At 54.0% G+C, this 17,733-nt stretch overlaps 6 protein-coding genes across 6 annotated transcripts; 2 read left to right on the top strand and 4 right to left on the bottom strand.

The window, feature by feature from the left end:
* Positions 1-4,350: 4,350 nt before the first annotated feature.
* On the bottom strand, positions 4,351-5,445 carry J4E86_001811 (uncharacterized protein; the record flags this gene model as incomplete). The annotated part of the gene is made up of 1 exon (XM_051442374.1): positions 4,351-5,445. One exon carries the CDS (start codon positions 5,443-5,445, stop codon positions 4,351-4,353), a length of 1,095 nt encoding a protein of 364 aa, XP_051305962.1.
* Positions 5,446-6,234: 789 nt separating this feature from the next.
* On the top strand, positions 6,235-9,200 carry J4E86_001810 (uncharacterized protein; the record flags this gene model as incomplete). Its single annotated transcript, XM_051442373.1, has 4 exons — positions 6,235-6,455; positions 6,526-6,637; positions 6,693-8,606; positions 8,676-9,200. The coding sequence occupies 4 exons, from the start codon at positions 6,235-6,237 to the stop codon at positions 9,198-9,200; spliced, it is 2,772 nt and encodes a 923-aa protein (XP_051305961.1).
* A 799-nt stretch (positions 9,201-9,999) lies between these two features.
* On the bottom strand, positions 10,000-12,815 carry J4E86_001809 (uncharacterized protein; the record flags this gene model as incomplete). The annotated part of the gene is made up of 3 exons (XM_051442372.1): positions 10,000-10,529; positions 10,582-10,929; positions 10,997-12,815. The coding sequence occupies 3 exons, from the start codon at positions 12,813-12,815 to the stop codon at positions 10,000-10,002; spliced, it is 2,697 nt and encodes an 898-aa protein (XP_051305960.1).
* Positions 12,816-13,142: 327 nt separating this feature from the next.
* J4E86_001808 (uncharacterized protein) lies at positions 13,143-14,266 on the top strand (the record flags this gene model as incomplete). Its single annotated transcript, XM_051442371.1, has 2 exons — positions 13,143-13,490; positions 13,541-14,266. The coding sequence occupies 2 exons, from the start codon at positions 13,143-13,145 to the stop codon at positions 14,264-14,266; spliced, it is 1,074 nt and encodes a 357-aa protein (XP_051305959.1).
* A 105-nt stretch (positions 14,267-14,371) lies between these two features.
* J4E86_001807 (uncharacterized protein) lies at positions 14,372-16,691 on the bottom strand (the record flags this gene model as incomplete). Its single annotated transcript, XM_051442370.1, has 2 exons — positions 14,372-16,533; positions 16,592-16,691. 2 exons carry the CDS (start codon positions 16,689-16,691, stop codon positions 14,372-14,374), a joined length of 2,262 nt encoding a protein of 753 aa, XP_051305958.1.
* A 252-nt stretch (positions 16,692-16,943) lies between these two features.
* On the bottom strand, positions 16,944-17,684 carry J4E86_001806 (uncharacterized protein; the record flags this gene model as incomplete). Its single annotated transcript, XM_051442369.1, has 5 exons — positions 16,944-17,085; positions 17,143-17,189; positions 17,238-17,528; positions 17,583-17,621; positions 17,673-17,684. The coding sequence occupies 5 exons, from the start codon at positions 17,682-17,684 to the stop codon at positions 16,944-16,946; spliced, it is 531 nt and encodes a 176-aa protein (XP_051305957.1).
* Positions 17,685-17,733: the final 49 nt, after the last annotated feature.

Below are 17,733 nucleotides of genomic sequence, written 5' to 3'. Positions count from 1 at the left end.
GAAGGTTGATAAGGTCACAATGGAAAGATACCTAGGTATGAGGTACGCTACATGACTAGATTTTATCGCTATCAACGGTTGCCCTCTCGTCAGGTATCGCGCACGCCCCAGCCAAACACATGAGCATTGCAAATATTCGTTCGCAGTAATTCAGCCTCAATCAATCTAAAGATCTATTCACAATATCGCAATCTCCCATTCCCGCAACTCTATCGCTTTATTCCCGCGCGCACACTGAGATTGTCCTGTCTCCTTCCCCATCCACCCAAGCCTGCCCGGCACTTGTACCCAGCGCACAGCCTCCCGCGCGGCCATTGCATTGCAGATAGACTTGCCAGCAGCGCAGCACGCCGTCCAAACCTACCAGTAACCATTACGTTCCAAGCCGGACTACAAAATACCAAGACCGACCGACTAACCACTTGACGGCAACACCCGTTCGCCGATGCAAGATGCCCTCCGCGGAGCAGAAAGGGGACGTAAACCCGTGATTCGTCAATGTGCAGGTAACATCGTTATCGACGGACTTGTAAACCGCGAAAAATCACTCCACCGGGCTAACTGGATCCTACCAGCTAAACGTACAACCAGTCTCTCAATTGCATAGCTATTACCAACGACGTTGAAATTCGCGCAGGCACGATGACGAAGTCTGCGCAACGTAATAGACCTGTTTACCCTGGCCGCTTTGTGCGACTTACCCCTCATCGCTCTTCCATCATCGCACCCACCAGCGTTGAACACATGGAGCTGGGCCAAGAGAGGGGTTTCGCACAAAAGCAAACACGAGAGTGGCAAAACTTCTCGAAGCCTTCTAGAAAGCACATCTGTTCGCTGGAGATAAGCCACACGATGTGACGTCGAAGGTTTAATCGTCACCTAGTCTCGACGATCACCTAGAGATACAACAGCAGCGTTGTGGAGTACCAAAAGCCCGCTGATCTTTCGCTCGTTACCCAGTGGAGATGCTACCCATCTATGTTCACGTAAGACATGGTCGGAGCATGTCCAATCTCCCTGCGCGTCCTCGCGAATAGGAAGATGGGGAACTGGCGGAAGGCAAAGGAGTTTGTCTTAGCATTCCCGACCCCGCACGAACGTTAAAGGGGGCGCAGCTGAACCGCCGACGCCATTGCATGTCGAACATCGAAATCGCGAGTTTGTAATGACACAAATCTTCAAGCAAACCAATCGACGCAATATGGCCCAAGCATGCAAAGTGGTCGTCCAACCCGCGTGCAGCATTCTACCTTTCCCGCCAGCTCTCCTTATCCCGTTAGCGCGAAGGACGTAGCAAAAGCAGCGCACACTGATCGTCGCCTTCCCGTTGGGGTCAAGATAGACAGCTGTGTCAGCGGATCAAGACACTAGTGAGGGGCAGGAAGCAGGGCCAAAAGCAGCACGCCGCTGATCGCATGCGCCATGAGACATGATCGTGTGTGACGAGCGGCGCTAAGCAGTAACTGCCGTTAGGATAGTGGGCTCTCACAGCCACTGCAGTTTGTTGATCTTGGTGTGCGTGTGGTGGGATGGATCGGAGCACATGTCGGAATGGAGAAGGAACAGGCTGTGATGGTGCCTTGCATGCTTGCAAGTAATCGATGATGGCGATATTGGTATGAATAGCATCACAATAACCGACTAAGCGATTCGCTCTGGTTGGTGCTTGGCCAATACTTTGGGCCTCTCTTACTCGGTACATGTATCGGTGTAGGAGTATGTATATGGGATGTATTCCGGATAGCTTATGCCTCTGCTTACAATTTTCAGCCCCGCTTAAACTCACGATCGGTAGGGGAGTGTGTCTGCACTAACCTCACCATGTTCAGCAAAAAACGGCATGATGTAAACTCGAAGTTCCGCCCGTACTACTGCACACACGGGTCGCTAGTGCATTCAAACATGTACAATCAGTGTATACCATGTCGAAAGCCTAGACAAGGCGGCACGTTACACCGCGTCACCCCCATGCCGCATCGTGATCGAGCAGCAGTGATCGTGGATCGTGATCGCGCTTTTGCGCGTGGAGCACCAGTACAACATCATGGAGATGAGGCATCACCCCCAACAACATTCTAGACCTTCCAAACCGAGCAGATTAATCAACTTGCGCCGCGCCCTCCACCTTCGGGCCTGCTCTCACGGCTCTCTGCAATAGGAAGGTTCCCACGATACATTCTTCCCTGCGATCGACGATGAGGCTGACGAAAATTGATGGGCAAAATACCAACACCATGGGCTATCGGTCCTGTAGGTTTCTCACGATACCACATCCCACTCTACATAACATTAGCATGAAGAGGCACGTGAAAGCACGCCATTTAATCCTTACTCGCACCTTCTTCGCCGCGTCCGTCGCAGAAAGTTATTCGACATCCACGTACGTCCCTGTCAGTGTTCGGTTTGTTGTAGAAGGTTAGACCTAAAACTCTCCACTGACTGACCGATCCGGGCCGGCCGTGGACTGCCATGGTGCCGTCTGGGCGCGTGTGTCGAGTTATTTCCATATAGTAGGGCTTTAATCTATTTTGCTTACTGTTTCCCCTTGTTCCCCAGTAAACCACGTGGAGGTTGATAGACGACAACGACAGTGTGTCAGATTTGGCTGAGCTCAACGTATGCTCGCGCAATCTATGTTGCGGGTTCTAGAAGGTGGGAATTCGTCTGGGTGTGGTTTCTGTTAGAGTGAAATGGTTCTTGCATGATCCGGGAATGCCCTCTCTCGCTTCCCCTGGTCTTGGATAGACCGTTGGGGATTGTGTTTCTTTGTTCTTTTGGTGTTCAGTGTTTACATTCATCCTATCATTTATCTCTACGATTATAGTGTAATATGTCTCGTCAATAACACTGTATGAGGCCTCTACGAAGAAGAGTTTGGTGTTCACCGGTTTGTCGTCTATATAAGTGATAGGGGGTTTAAATTTCATGCTGAACCCTACGACTTGAGATATGTCGTCTCTGTGTTCATTAATGTAGCGTGAGAGCTATTCAACTGCATCGGCAACGGTGATAGTGTCGTTATCTGGATTGGTAATGATCAAGTGACGCAGTTGCTTGCAGCTGGTCGTTTCGATGTAGGCCACCACAGGGAGGTCGAAGGCGATCTTGCGGCAGGGTAGTGGACTAGCGGACTGTTTGGTGATGGTCTGGTCTGGGAAGGGTGTGTGTGTATAGAGGTAGGCCTTGTGAATGCATCGAAGTGTACTTGGATACGAGATGTGTCTTCGAGGAACGACCAGTATAGGTGCTCGAAGTCTTCGCTTGGTGTCGCTCCTACTTGGTATTCGATTGCGCTCTCGCTGTCACTCCCGTTGTCATTGTCAGCATTCCTTCATCTGTACGTTCGTCTAAGCTGTTGCTGGTCATTTTCTCGGCGACCAGAGTTGCGTTCTCGATCATATCCTGTTTGTGGCTTGTGAACATAATAGTCGCAACAAATGGGAAGGAGAATGAGAGTTGTCATGGACATGACGGGCACGGTCATTTCTTAAGCAATCGAGGTAGATATTGATTACATGTTGGTGTAGTCCAAGCTATGTGCATCGACATGGCTACTCCTGCTCGAGTGAACAGAGGCCGATGAGATATCCCTCACATTCAGGGTAGACCTCGCGATAGTGGATCTTCGTAAGATGGATTACTATTGGTATCTGTAGATGGTGAAACGAACCGAGACTCCATCGCTTAATACCATTACCAGTTTCCGTTATGCGCCCCTTGGACATATGAAAGAGATATATAATACACCATAAGCTCAAAACCATTCGATGACATATGAGAAGGACGGAACTCGGACGATACGCTCACAATGCAGCTGCGACAGAAAAAGCGCAAGGACATCTGCATGAGCTTGCACACAATATCCAGGTCAACTTATCTAGAACATGATAACCCGTAAACCAACACGTTGACGATGCACCCAAATCTCAAAACGCATTGGTAGCAATTTGCGTACACCACCTCGCCGTACACCTTCTCGCCGATGTGGAGGGCTACACCCGAGGACGGCGAGATGTCATCCCTTTCACCGATAGTCGCCGTCCGAGAAGGTCCGTGGAACGGCACGATGCGCGCGGTTGGTGTCTGAGTGAGGCGTGGGCGGTGGAATGAAGGACGTCACATGTCTGGGATTGGGTCGCCAAGCATTGACACGAGGATAAGGTTTCCAACCGAAGGAGGACTTGTACGGTGTACTCGCTGCTGGGCTCAAGCCACGCGCCATGGTCTCAGAATTTGTAAAAGCAGCAAGTGTATGGAAGTCGTGTCGGTTGCCGGTACGTAAGGGGGATCCTACCTCCCAGACGGTCGGGCGCATCAGCGGAGGTGTATCGTAACTCCGAGCCATGAACACTAAAGGAAGGTATTGCCAGCAATGGGACTAGTCCACTTTCCCTTCTTCGCTGCCCGCATCTCAGCGTACAAGGCTGGATTGATGCCTTTCTTTTTACACCTCTTGAGTTCAGCTTCGGACAGAGTAGTTGTGTCGAAGTCGCTCGCACTCCATTTACTGCTTCCGCTTGACTTTGAGCCAGATCGGCTTCGCTCCACGTTGTCTAGTACAGACTGAAGGGAACGTTCCTCGGGCATAGACCGTTGCTCTTCTGATATGGATGTTGTTGATCTTGAAAAGCTGGAGATATGGGCGGACGTCCGATCAACCGAAGTTGACTTTGCTATGACTAGGCGACTAGGGCTGGGAGGGGGATCTTGCGACTTGTCTGTCAACCGCCGAGGCATCATCTTCCGGAATAGTGACTGCGGTGTATGGTGATCGAGACTTCCGTACTCTAGTGGTGTCTCTACGGGTGTCGACGTTCGCCTCGAGCTTCCACTTGATGAATTCATTGAAGAGGCTTTGGACATGACACTGGGCGGAGGATTGGTCGGCGGATCATCTTCCAAGGTAAACCAATCCGGAGAAGGAGCCTCAACCTCTGGCGGGTCACGGCCATAGATGCTCTGATCATCAGATGCTGTCGTATTTACCGAGTTGATAGTTTCCAGTGAAGTCTGGCGTCGCAGATGGGGAGGAAAGCGCTTGATGTTACTGATTTCCCTCTTGTTGTTGCGATACGATATGAGCCCGCGTGGATGTCGTCGCGTGGATTGCGGCTCAAGTTGGGGATCCGGTTCGGCTGGCCGCACATGTTGAGGTTCTTCATTTCGAAACGGACGAGAAAACTGGCGGGCTGGATTCTTTGGCGGCGGCGCATCGACTGGATGCGCTCGGAGTGGATTGAGGCCTGCTGAGGTAGGACGAGATGTCGTTTGATTGTCAATTGAAGCAGATCGACTGCGCGCTATTGGGGGTGGGGCTGCTTCATCCAGGTCTTCGTCGGATTCGTCAAAATCAAAAGTTCGGTGGTCTCTGTACTGCTTCTGCGCCTCAAGGGCAGCTCTCGGCGAACGACGGATGGCAGGCGGTAGGGCGTCGTCAATGTCCATCGCAGGTTGTGTGAGGTTGGATCATGGCATCTGCAAAAAGGAAAATGGGATGTGAAAATGCCCCGATACCCAGCCTTCACGTCCCCGCCCAACCAGCCAAAATACGTTCAATCATGACGCAGAACGGGCTGCCAGAATCCTATGGCGTGGGTTAGCGTGATCGGAGGATGCCTGTACCTTGCATAGCGTTCACAATGGGATCCGTCGACATGTCAGATCAGATCTGGTGTTGAGCATTAGCGCAGATGTAGAGACGCGCGCTGATTGCAGCTCGTCAGCTTCTATATACGAATGTCTAGGAATGTGTAGACAGCCTTCTCATTTGCAGAAAGGCCGAATTCGATGCGGAGACGGACGGCAGGAATCCTGTCGATTACGCGGGTGGCTAAGGTTTTCGGCCGTTTTGGCCGTTGGAGACTGGCCAGCCGTGCCAACGGCCTCGTTAGTCACGTGGGTAGGCGGCGTTCCTGCCTCTGCTGGGGAAGGTGTTCGGCGTCACTCGAAGCAGGCGCAAAGTCAAAACGCGTTTCAAGCGCCCAAGACGTGTCAGCAGCGGGCTGGGACATGGATGGGGCGCTGCGGTGGCTCCGAGCTGATCAGTGATGTTTCGACTTGAGCGGGACCTGACAGGCCCAGGCCGCTACGGCCGAAAGGGGCTAGGCGACGACCAACCAACCGCAGGTGGCTCCTTACTTACTTGAGCTTCACTGTCGCTGTGCACGCGAACAGCATGTATGCCACCACCACGACTCTAGCCCCCCCGCCGCGCACTCCAAGTGCCCGCTCGCCATGAGCAACGACGCGCCCACGCCCATCTCGGACGACGAGGTTGTGGCCCTGACCAAGGCGGCCTTTGAGCACTCCCGCCAGGACATCAACCACCGCGCCGCCGCCGAGACGCCCCGGGAATTGCAGCAGCAGCAGCCCGGCATTACGATTGACCTGGGCCACAAGAACATCGCCCGCCTGCCTGACGAGGTCATCGATGTCATCCGGGCCGAGATTGAAAGGTACACGGCCTTGCCGCCCGCGCCTGCTATGCCTGTAGTCGGCCGTAGAGAAGACTTATTGACCTGTTAGGCTCGCTCTTTCCCACAACCTCCTCTCGACCCTGCCCTCGCGCCTCATCGAATGCAGGCGCCTCCGCTACCTCAACGTGCGCTACAATGCCATGCGCGAGATTCCCAATGCCGTATGTTGGCCCCCGCAGTACCCTCCGCCGGCAAGACCCGCTGACACCGCCCCAGATCCTCGAGATGACTTCGCTGGAAATCCTCGACGTGAGCAGGAACAAGATCAGGGTCATCCCGCCCAAAATTGCAAACTTGACGTCTTTGAAGGTGCTGGCAATCGCAAAGAACAAGATTGAGGAATTGCCCGTGTGTCTGGGCGAGATCAACAGCTTGCAGGTTCTTAAGCTAGACGGCAACCAGCTGGTCTTCCCCCCGCCCGACGTGTGCACCATCAAGGACAACGCCCCCTCACCCGCAAACGAAAACGAGCGCGATGCTGTCATAGCCACACAAGTCAAACGCTTCATGCGACAACACATTGCAAAAGAGCGTCAGCGGTCCGATTTGGAAAGACTGCGTGTCGAGTCTTCTGGGGACGAGAGCTGGACCGAAAGCAACCCGGAGACACCCCGTCCGTCGAAGCGAGCCAACGGGGGGCGCTTCCCCGTCAGGCCCAGTGTAGGCAACATCGACGGCTTCTCCGACGCCAAGGCAGACTCTCCTGGCCTGCCTGTCCCGCCTATTCCGGTTCGATCTCACTACCGCGTCGGTTCTACAACGAGCAACGGCAATGGCGCGGGCATCGTCGTTTCGAAGAAGCCTCCGGTTTCGCCGCTGGTCTTGACAAACGGGAATAACGAGCGTAATCGAAGCCAGAGTGAGGGTTCAGGGCCTTCGTCGCACCGCCAGAAGCGGATGGGCATATACACCAACAAGACGTCTGAGCTGGGTTCCGTCGACGAGCTGCGGCGGACAAGTCACTTCCGCGGCTTCAGCCAGGGAATCGTTGTTCCTGCTCACTCCGCAGCGAATGGCCTGTCAGGTCCTGCGACCGCTGGTGTCTATGGAGATACCGGCACCGTCAGGTCCCTCGCGAACCGTCCACTATCCGACGTGCGAGAACACAGGCGGAACTCGCGTGCGCCGGATATTGTCGTTGAAGCTGCCAAGAACTTTCTCTATGCTATTTCTCAGCTGCACGACTGCGTCTCACACATGGTACGCTCAATCAAGCTCACGGCCAAGACGAAAGAGAGCCTGCGTCGCAAGGAAGACTTTTACCGCAGGTACTCAACTACATACCTGAACATCCGAGCGCTGAACGAGGTTCTGCACAAGTTTGACAGGCTAGTCGAAGAGGACGAAGAAGATGCCCAGAAGCTCTCCCGAAGCGTGTACATGTATGCGCTAAGGTGCCTCGAATCTTTCATGTCCATCAGTCTCTCAATTGCCGAGAACCGCGTCGAGATCACCCAGAACGCCAATGTGCACATTATGCGGACTTTCTTGTTTCTCCAGCAAGCAAGCATGATCGAGATGAGGAACGCCTGTTCGATCCTGGGTGCGCAATTCAAGGATACTTCGGTAACTTTGCGCAAGCCCAGCAATCCTGACCCAGTAGCTACAGTGCGCGCGCGCCCATCGAGGGTGAATCGTCGATTCCAGGCATCACCGCCCCAGCGCAACGGTGGCTATCAGATGCCTCCGCCAGTCATACTGCACAGCAATGACAACAGTCGATCAAACACTTTGACGAGCATCAGTGCTGCCACGCCGCGTTCGGGAGAGTCGTTCTCAACACTAGCGCCGTCCATGACCCGATCGAACACACTGACCAGCAGTTTCGACGAAGCAGATGAAGATGCTCAATTCGACCGAGTCTATTCGAAACTCAGGAATGCATCCGACAGCTGCAGGCAATCCATGCCACAGATCACACGTATGATGCGAGAACAGTTTGACGGTCTGCGGCGCGATCTTGACAACGAGGATCCCCGAATAAAGGCGCTAGCGAACCTCATTGATAAGAGCAATGATGTCCAGCAGATGACAAATCCTCTTGCCGCCCGCCTGTCACAGATGCAGCTCAAAGACAGCTACACTAGGAACCAACCCGAGTTCTGGCAGCAATGCATGGGTTTCATCAGGGTACGTTGATCCATGTCTTGTTTCGAATCGAAGTTTCGCGAACTGGATGTTGACTTACATTTGTTTCAGGCTTGGCAAGAACTTGCCGCGGCGTACACCCAGCAAGGCCGAGAACACAAGCTGCTCTCTGGTGAGATCAAACAGCTTATGCGGCCACTGCACAAGATGGTCAAAGAAGCCACTCTGGCTATCAACGACAGCCCGTGGTCGCATCTCACTAGCAGCAATACGGGGTTGATGGGTCCACCGAGCTTGTCGTCGATTACTTCACGTGTCCAACCACCTAGGTTCATGAAACAACCCAATGGGACCATGTCTTCGAGCGGCGGACCTTCGTTCCCGGGCCCCATCAACACGTCTATCCCGGCGATGGCTTCGGTCTTCTCCGCGCAGCCATATTCCAATGCAAGCTTCGGGTCGCAAGGCTCGGGTGGCTACGGCACACCCGTTCCGGCGACACCCCTCAGTGCCGCCCTTGGAGCAGCTGCTCAAGCGACTGTTCCAAACACGCCTCGAGTCTCTCAACCTTCCAACACGCTCAACGTCTTCGAGCGGGCTGATCGCTTGCTCAGCCAGACCAGTCGGCGTGTGTAATTTACCCATGACGCATGGACCGTAACGTACCTCTGACTTCGCCTACACAAGTCATGCTGATGCACAGCAACGTAAGTACGTATTCTCTCCTTTACTCTACTGCTTCCTATACTTGTACTTGCCAGAATGATCTTTTTGTTTTGTATTGCATACTATTAGCGACGGCGTTTGTCCGGATTTCACTCTTTTTTCCTTTTGGCAACGGACGGGCATATTCGGGCTTGCATATCGGACATGGTGTTTGAGAAAGGTCGGGATCAATCTTTTTTTCTATTGCATACTGGGCGTTTTCTTGTCTTTGGTCTTGATGGAGCTGGATGGAAGGTTGCTTGATCAAATGGTCGGCTGGATGATGGATTGGTCGAACCTCTGGTTAGGTCGGAATGATATGGCGCACATACGACACGGGTCTTAATGTCTACAATGAGGGCTGGCTGGCTGGTTCGTGGCAAGAGATGGGTTTCCAGTTCGCTGGCAGAAGTCGTAACGGAATATATGGCGCTAGCTGCCATGACGCTGAGAATGAGAAGCGATTGTTCATGCATACAAAGTGCCTAATGTAGAAGACACCACGAGAAGGTGCATTTGTGAAGTGAAGAACGCCCAGAAACCGGAACACAGATATTAACAAGATAGAAATATGTCTTATTGATACGTCAAGAGCGTCATAGTAGCCAATTTGGAGAACCTCAACGCCGTTCCTGCCTTTATAGATGTAACCCAACCAACGCGACCAGGCGTGTACAGTCCAACCCATCCAAGTATACACACGAATACAACATCCTCAACTGCCCACCCCTCAAAGCCTGACATTCGCACCAATCTTCCCACCCTTGAACCAGATATCTTCTCTCCACTCCCCAATCCTCACACCCACATACGCAAAAGCACTCAGTTTCAACTGCCCACCCAGCGCCCTCTTGATAGCCTCGTAACCAAGACTACCAAATGACCAGTCCACGGGCAGGCGAGGTGATTCCGACAGGCCAGGCGGGACAGCAAAAGGCGAGTCGTAGACGATTTTGCCCGCAGTGTGGCCTTCGTAGTAGGCGGTTGCGTCCATGCTGGTGATGTACATGGTGGTGGAGCGGAAGGGCGAGGCGAGGGTGAAGACGGCTGTGCTGGTGATGAGGTGCATGGTGGTGCCGCGGATGAAGTGGGATCTGCCATCATCGTCTGGGTCGGGGTTGGAGCCGTCGTCGGGTTTCTTGGGGGTGGACATGTGCGGCATGGGGCGTTCGATGGGGAATTGCGAGAGGAAGCGGCCGATGAAGGGGACGGCTGGGACGGACTTTTCGTGAGCTTGTACGGTTATCGTGGTGTTGTAGCCTGGTAGCTGGGTTAGTGATTGGATGCGTGGTGATGGTTGTGAAGCACGTACCTGAGATGTACTGGGAGAGTAGTTCTGCTCCGATCTTCTTGCCCTTGTCACCACCGTAGGTGTAGGGATCCCAGAGGACAGAGGCAAGCTTGTTCGTGTTGTTACCAGGAGAAACCTCCATATCCTTAACTGTCGCACTGCCAATGTGAGAGCCATTTGCTAGGATGTTGATGTTAAAGTAAGGGACCGTAGCAGAGTATTTCGAAGGATTCGTAAAGTTGACGAGGGCCGTGATGGTAAGGGATGTGGGCGAAGTTTCGACAATGGCTAGGTTACCAACCTGTACATTGATTTTGCTCGCCTCGTCTTTGCCGCCACCGGGCTGAGCGTCTTTGCCGCCACGAATCGCTGAACGCCAAAAGTTAGCTAATTGCAGGAATCGCGGCCAAACTTGGATCACGAACTGGTTACGAACGTTTGACTGGTACGACACCTTGCGCCGGAATGCCTCGCACTGCGAGTTTGCCCATGGGCGTATCCACGCCAACGCTGACCGCAGCCTTGAGGTCCATCAGGATTGATTTGCCGCCGAAGAGCAGAGCTTGCACAACCTCACTGAAGAGGTCATCGTCGAGAATCTCGATGGGTGCGTTCTTGATAACGGATTGAACAAGGAGGGAGGGTCCTTCAGAGCCATGGCCTTCAATACGGGTGGAGTTTGCCTTTTGCCACTTTTCAAGGTTCATCTTTCCGAGCTTCTTCTTGTGGTAGTAGATGTCAGCATCAGCCTTGACTTGGGTGACATCAACGGGGAAGTTCATCTCGTGGGGTAGTCCGATATCGACATTGACGATGCCAGATATCTTGGGACGGGCTTCAGGTGTGCCGGGCTCAGCGAAAGGGTTGGGCAGGCTGAAGTGCATGTCGGCAAGAGAGAAGTTCTTGATGAGGCTTCCCATGGACTTTCCGGCAAACGGAACCGGAACGGTAATGTCCTTGAGCAGCTCACGGGCCCAGTCGGGTGTAGCTGGATCAGGGAACTTGCAGCAGTTGATGTAAATGGTTGCGTCTTGGCCCTTCATGTAGTCGCCTAAGAAGGCGTCGAGCGGAGACTTGGCCGAGTTGGGGCAGACTTCAGTCATGCGATCTGAGAGCTTATCGACGTTGCCAGTGACATCGACCTTGACGTCTGAGTTGGGCTTGATTTCGAGTTGCCCAGTCTGAGCGGTTCCAAGCATGATGTGCTTGTCGGATGCCGAGCAGCCCTCAATGCCCACGTCGACAGCTACTGGAGGCAGCGTGATCTGGACAGGGAAGTCGTTCTGCACGACGATAGAGGCGTCGGCACCGAGACCCTTTTGCCCATGCTTGGCCTCGCCGAGGTTGAGTTTCGTGATGTTGTAGTGAGGAAGAGTGGGAATGTCGCCGCTCTGGAAGACCATGGACTGCTCGATGAGCTGCTCGCCAATGTTGATCAATCCAGACTTGAGAGGGACTGAAGCCTTGCCCTTGAGCCTTATCTGCCCCAGTCGGCCATCGATCCAGTCGTTGGCGACGCTGCGGATACCGTCGGGCGAACCAGGCTGGACGGTCGCAATGAACGAGACACGTGTCGTGTGGCCGTTCCTGATGTTTACCTTCAAGCCAGGAATCTTGGCCGTGCCAATCAAGACGTTGCCGTACTCGGGCAGGTATACGTCAGCATCGAAGGGCCCCGTCTCAGCTTCGTGCGCAATCCAGGTGCCGAAGCGGCCGAGGTTGCGCACGCTCTGCTTCTTCACTTTGTTCGCGTCCATGGTAAAGTCGCCTTCTATGTGCACCTTCGCGCCGTGGTCCGTCAGCCCGTCCATGGAAAGCTTGGTGGGCTTGAAGTCGGCGGCCTGCATCGAGTATTCCTCGATACTTTCCTTGGCCAGGAAGCCGAGCATGATGAAGACGACGAGCAGACATAGCAGGATGAGAGCCAGTATGCTCGGCCATCGCTTCTTCCACAGCGGGACTTTGCCACTGCCGCTCTTATCTGAGGAGCCACTGAGCGAGCGCAGCAACGAGCGTGTCGCGGGCGTGGCTTCCGCGTCGTCTGGTCTGTCGTGCTCATCGCGGTCTTCCTGCGACAGGAGCGGCGTCTGTTCGGTGGTGCGACTCGACTGCTGCGAGCGTGCTGAGCGCGACGAGCGGGCGGACTTGTGCGAGGCCGGGCGCGAACTAGAGTTGCGGGTGTTGGCGGCGGAGCCCCACTGCTCCTCTTCGGGGTTGTCCATCTTCAGACGGAGGGGCGTCCAGGCGAGGGACATGACATGCGGAGAGATGGAGGGGTCGAGGTGAAACGAAGAAAGGAAACAGGGCGGTTGACGGGTGGTGGAGGGTGTTGTTCATCGTCTCGTCATGAACTCAGCCACTGCCTGGGCCGGATAAGACGCCCAGGAGCGACGTGTGCCCGTGCCTGCCGCGGCCGCTAGCCCCGACCCCAGCGTCTCCACAAACATGCGTCACCCTCTTAGTGCGCTTTCACAATAATTCACTGCTGACAGGCCAGCGCCTGTGACTCAATTGCCTGCTGTTGGGACGATATAAATTCTTGCATTCACTCTGTCTAGCTCTCGACACGCCATTGAAGCAACATGCCCGCTTTCCGACCCTCGCCCGCTGCTCTGCGGAGCTTGCGCCGCTGCTACTCTACCTCACCAGCGACACCGCCGACATCGCCATTCGCACCCCGACATCTCCTCTCCATAGCAGACCTCACGCCTGCGGAGCTGACAACGCTCGTCCAAAATGCACACCAACACAAGACGACCATCAAGCAGACAGGCGAGGTGCCGCATTCGATGCGCGGGGCATTGGCAGGCAGGACAGTCGCAATGACCTTCAGCAAGCGGAGCACGCGCACGAGGGTATCGACAGAAGGCGCCATCGCGGCATTTGGTGGCTCTCCTATGTTTCTCGGCAAGGACGATATTCAACTTGGTGTACGGTCGTTCCTTCCACATCCTGAAAACCCGCTGACACAGCATTCCAGGTCAATGAGTCTCTCTACGACACCTCGCTTGTCCTCTCCAGCATGACCGCCGCCATCGTAGCCCGCGTAGGCCCTCACTCTGACGTAGCCGACCTCGCAAAGCACTCGAGCGTGCCCGTCATAAACGCACTCTCCGACCTCTACCACCCCCTCCAGACCATCGCCGACCTGCTCACCATGGCCGAAATCTACCCCTCCACATCCTCCACCTCTCTCGGTCTCGAGGGCCTGAAGATTGCATGGATAGGAGACGCCAACAACGTCCTCTTCGACCTAGCCATTGGCGCAACAAAACTCGGCATCGACATCGCCGTCGCAACCCCCGCTGGCTACGAGATCCCCCAAGCAATGCGCGAAGTCATCTCCCACGCTGCGCAAACCTCTCCCCACCCGGGGAAACTGCTCGAGACAAACACACCCGAAGAAGCCATTAAGAACGCCGACATCCTCGTGACAGATACATGGGTGTCCATGGGCCAGGAAGAGGAAACCGCCAAACGCCTAAAAGCCTTTTCAGGCTTCCAGATCACATCTGAGCTGGCAAAACGGGGTGGTGCCAAGGACAACTGGAGCTTCATGCACTGCCTTCCCAGGCATCCCGAGGAGGTTGCCGATGAGGTCTTCTACGGGCCCAGGAGTGTCGTGTTCAAGGAGGCGGAGAACAGGTTATGGGCTGCCATTTCCGCGCTGGAAGCGTTTGTAGTAAACAAGGGGAATATTCAGTGACTAGATCCGTGGTTCGAATGAAGATTCATCTACAAGAAGTTCCGTCTTCATGTCTACGATGAAAATATACAACTACCCAAACAACTATTCAACTCCATGTCCACCTCACTCCCTCTTCTTCTCCTTCACCTCCCCAGCCTCTTTCCCTTCTTCACCATCCACTTCATCTCCATCCTTCCTCTCCTTCAATCCCTCAACACCCTTTCCCCAAGCCCCAGCCTTCTTCCCCCACGTCATCATGCCCCAAGCATGCGTCCAGCTAAACTTCGGCGGCGCATCAGGATGCGTCCGGAACGGACTCGCACCGTGTTTGAACATATCCTCCATTTCCCTCTGTCGATCCTTCTCCAGCTCATCTCTTGACAGAATCTTCGTATTCGGCGGTAGCGAATCTGGGGCCGGCGCAGGAGTAGCAGCAGGAGCAGGACGAGATCCAATAGCAGAAAAAGGTTTCTCCCAATGTCTCGACTCCACCGGCAACGGCCTCCACCAACCGGTCCCGTCTCCACTTTCCATACCCGTCGCCGATGCCGACGAAGCAGCAGCAAACCTCTCCCACCACTTCCTTGAGCACATTTCCCAAATCCTACTCTCGGCCCTCTTAACCGCAAACTTCTCATCCTCACCCGTCAAGCCCCCTATATTCGCAAAGTCGGGGCTGCCAGGCCCAAACTTGCGTTCGTCCGTGAACGACGTGCCCGGCTGGCGAGACCGGTTCGGCGGGTCGTCTTCGAGTGAGTCTTCAGCCAGCGTGTCGGAAGAGTAAGAAGAGATGTTTGGTCTAAAGGGCGAGTTGAGATCTTGGTAGATTTCAGAATAAGTTTCTGGGTACACGGCGTCGGAGTCTAGGGTCTCTTGGCCTGGTTCACTGCTGGATGTAGAGGGGATTTTGGCGGGGAAGAAGATTCCGTCTGGGCCGGCGGCTGCGGTGATTATTAGTCTGCAGCGGGCTTCGTACATGGCGTCGAGGAGGGTGATGAAGCGTCGTGCTTCGCTCTTCATTAGTAAACCCATGATGGGTACGTCGGTTACGATGAATGTGTGGTAGGTGGATGCCAGCGTGATGTAGTCTGCGGGACCGAGGACTGCGCCACAGAGTTCGGCGAATGTGAAGAATGCTACGCCGTTGTACTGCGCAGGGATCTCTAAGGGCCGGTTGTACACGGTTAGTGTTGCGGGTTCCCAGGGGATGGGGTAGGAGTGGTTGGTCGCGGACTCGACGATGGTGTTGAAAGATTCTCCGAATTCGATCATGGTTTCGGCCGTGGTGGGTTGGATGAGATAGTTTTTCGGGAGGTAGGTCGATGAGGGTGTGGAGTCTGTTGGTGCGTCGGAAACTTCTGTGGTACCCGTCGCCCCAGCTACTGGAGTTGAAGTTGACGTGTTGCTGGCGAGAGCTTCGGATGCAGGCATCTGCACACTATCCCTTCTCTCCTCTTCTTCCTCCCTCTCAATCTTCCGGTAGTCCTTCTTCCCCTCCATCTCCCAAACTTCGCACCGGGCCCTTAGAACCTCCAAGAACGCGGCGAACTCTCCCATCTGGCCCGCTCCATCGTCTCTACGTGTATACGTACTCTTACTCATACTCCATCCCAGGCGACTGAGCCGGTTTACTGGGCGCGAAAACTCCATGCCTGCGGCCTTGGCTAGCTCTTCCGGCATACGGTTACTAGTTGCGATGAGCACGCCGCCAAGTTGGAAGAAGGACGTCATAAGATTAGACAGAATTTTGCTGGCTGCGCGATCGGGGAGTTGGAATTCGTCCAGGAAGAGGATGGGAGACTTCTCGATGAGGTCGCGTGCTACAAGGAGTAGGGAGTATTCATCGTGAGTAGCTCCCGGGCCAGCGACTAGCGATCTCGACATGCGGAGTTGCTCTAGGCGCGAAATGGTGTCGAGCATGAATGTATTGAAGTGCCAGCGTCGCTTCTTGCGGTTTGGTAGACAGTCTTGGAACAGGTCTATGAGCATGGATTTTCCCGTTCCGACCTCGCCGTGGAGCATGAGGCCCTTTGGACTTTGCAGTTGCATGGCTTCGTCGTGGCTGGTTAGGACGCGCGTCAGTGCTACAGAGTCTCTTTTGTCTTTTTGCGCAAGGAGAGATGTCCACACGCCCCTTCTACCGAAGCGGTTGACATGGGTATCCGTTGATGATGATGCATCTTGACCCGCATCGACAGCTCTGGTAAGTTGTTGGAGTCTCTTGGAATACTCTACACTCGGTTCATAGTCAATCAAACGGTCGTAGAGCTTCTGTAAATGTAATGCTGTAATTCATGTTAGTACATCCTCACACTAGTTTCGTCTAAATGGTAGACGTCATACCTAGGCGATGCTGCGCAGGATCAGGTCGGATCTTCTGTGTAGCAATGAGACTGCGATAGAGCACCAAGGGGTTGGTGATGGTAACACCGGTGGAAGGCATTGGTAGTCATTGGTTGGAAGAGTCAAAGTCTATGTGGCATGATGTTTGAGTGTTCGATATGGCCGAGGTGATCTGCCATGACATTGGACTAGACTGCAATCGGCGCTAGCGCTTTTGGGAAGTCCCGACATTTTATCGACGTGGTACGCGGCATCGAACGAAGGGAAGTTGGCAATCAGAACGTGGAGATCGAATATTTGCTATAAACGCCGGCCTGATGCAAACTGGTATCGTGCTTGGTATAAGGTTGAATCAAATGCTGGTAACGCCTGGAGACCATGCGTCGGCTATCTTCTTGACTTCTTGGATGAACTTGCGACTTGTGATTTGAGTCGAGCCGATCCTTTGCTCGGCATTTGCTGTGACTGGAGAGTGCTCATCTGGGTCGTAGAACCTACATAATGGCACCAAAGTCAGTATGCGTCTCAACCGAGCAGTCCTGGAGTCTTACGGGTTTCTTAACAGCTTGATGTAAGCTGTCTGCAACGCCCTAAACGCCTGATGGATGTTAGAAAATGACGCTTATCTCGATAGCTTCAGGCTTACCGGTTTCATATCTGCATCTCGCAGCCCAACGGCAGTTGAAGTCTTGCTGTCAAGCGCGGTAGCTGGCCTTCCTTCCATGTCGACGACAATGACAAACTTGACTCCGGTGTTGGTGAGCCAGCCATACATTGCTAACCTCTCATCGACGGCCTGGAGAAGGCCAAAGTCTTGATCTGCTGTTTTGTGTGGTAGGCGGGCTTCGAAGATGTCTAGACATGACGAAAGAAGGAACTGGAATTCCAGTGGCGCCCTCTCTTCTGCTGGGAAAAGTGATATATGGAGGGGGTTGTTCTATCAAAAGGGTTAATTCTATCTAGGTTGGAGACGTATACCACGTGTACTAACATGCTTGCCAATTACGCCGATGCATGCAATGGATGGGACCTGGGACAGTCATCAGCGCATACCCCAAGTCCTTGGAACTTTCACTCTTACCCGGCCTGACATGTTGAAACGATATCACAAGCTTGGATAGGTTCGGTGGATCTGGGAGTAT

Source organism: Alternaria arbusti (assembly GCF_024043155.1).
Source record: "Alternaria arbusti strain BMP 1465 chromosome Unknown scaffold_2, whole genome shotgun sequence".
NCBI lineage: Eukaryota > Fungi > Ascomycota > Dothideomycetes > Pleosporales > Pleosporaceae > Alternaria > Alternaria arbusti.
The sequence above is the reverse complement of the archived record's forward strand: the minus strand, read 5'-3'. Positions and strand labels throughout refer to the sequence as shown.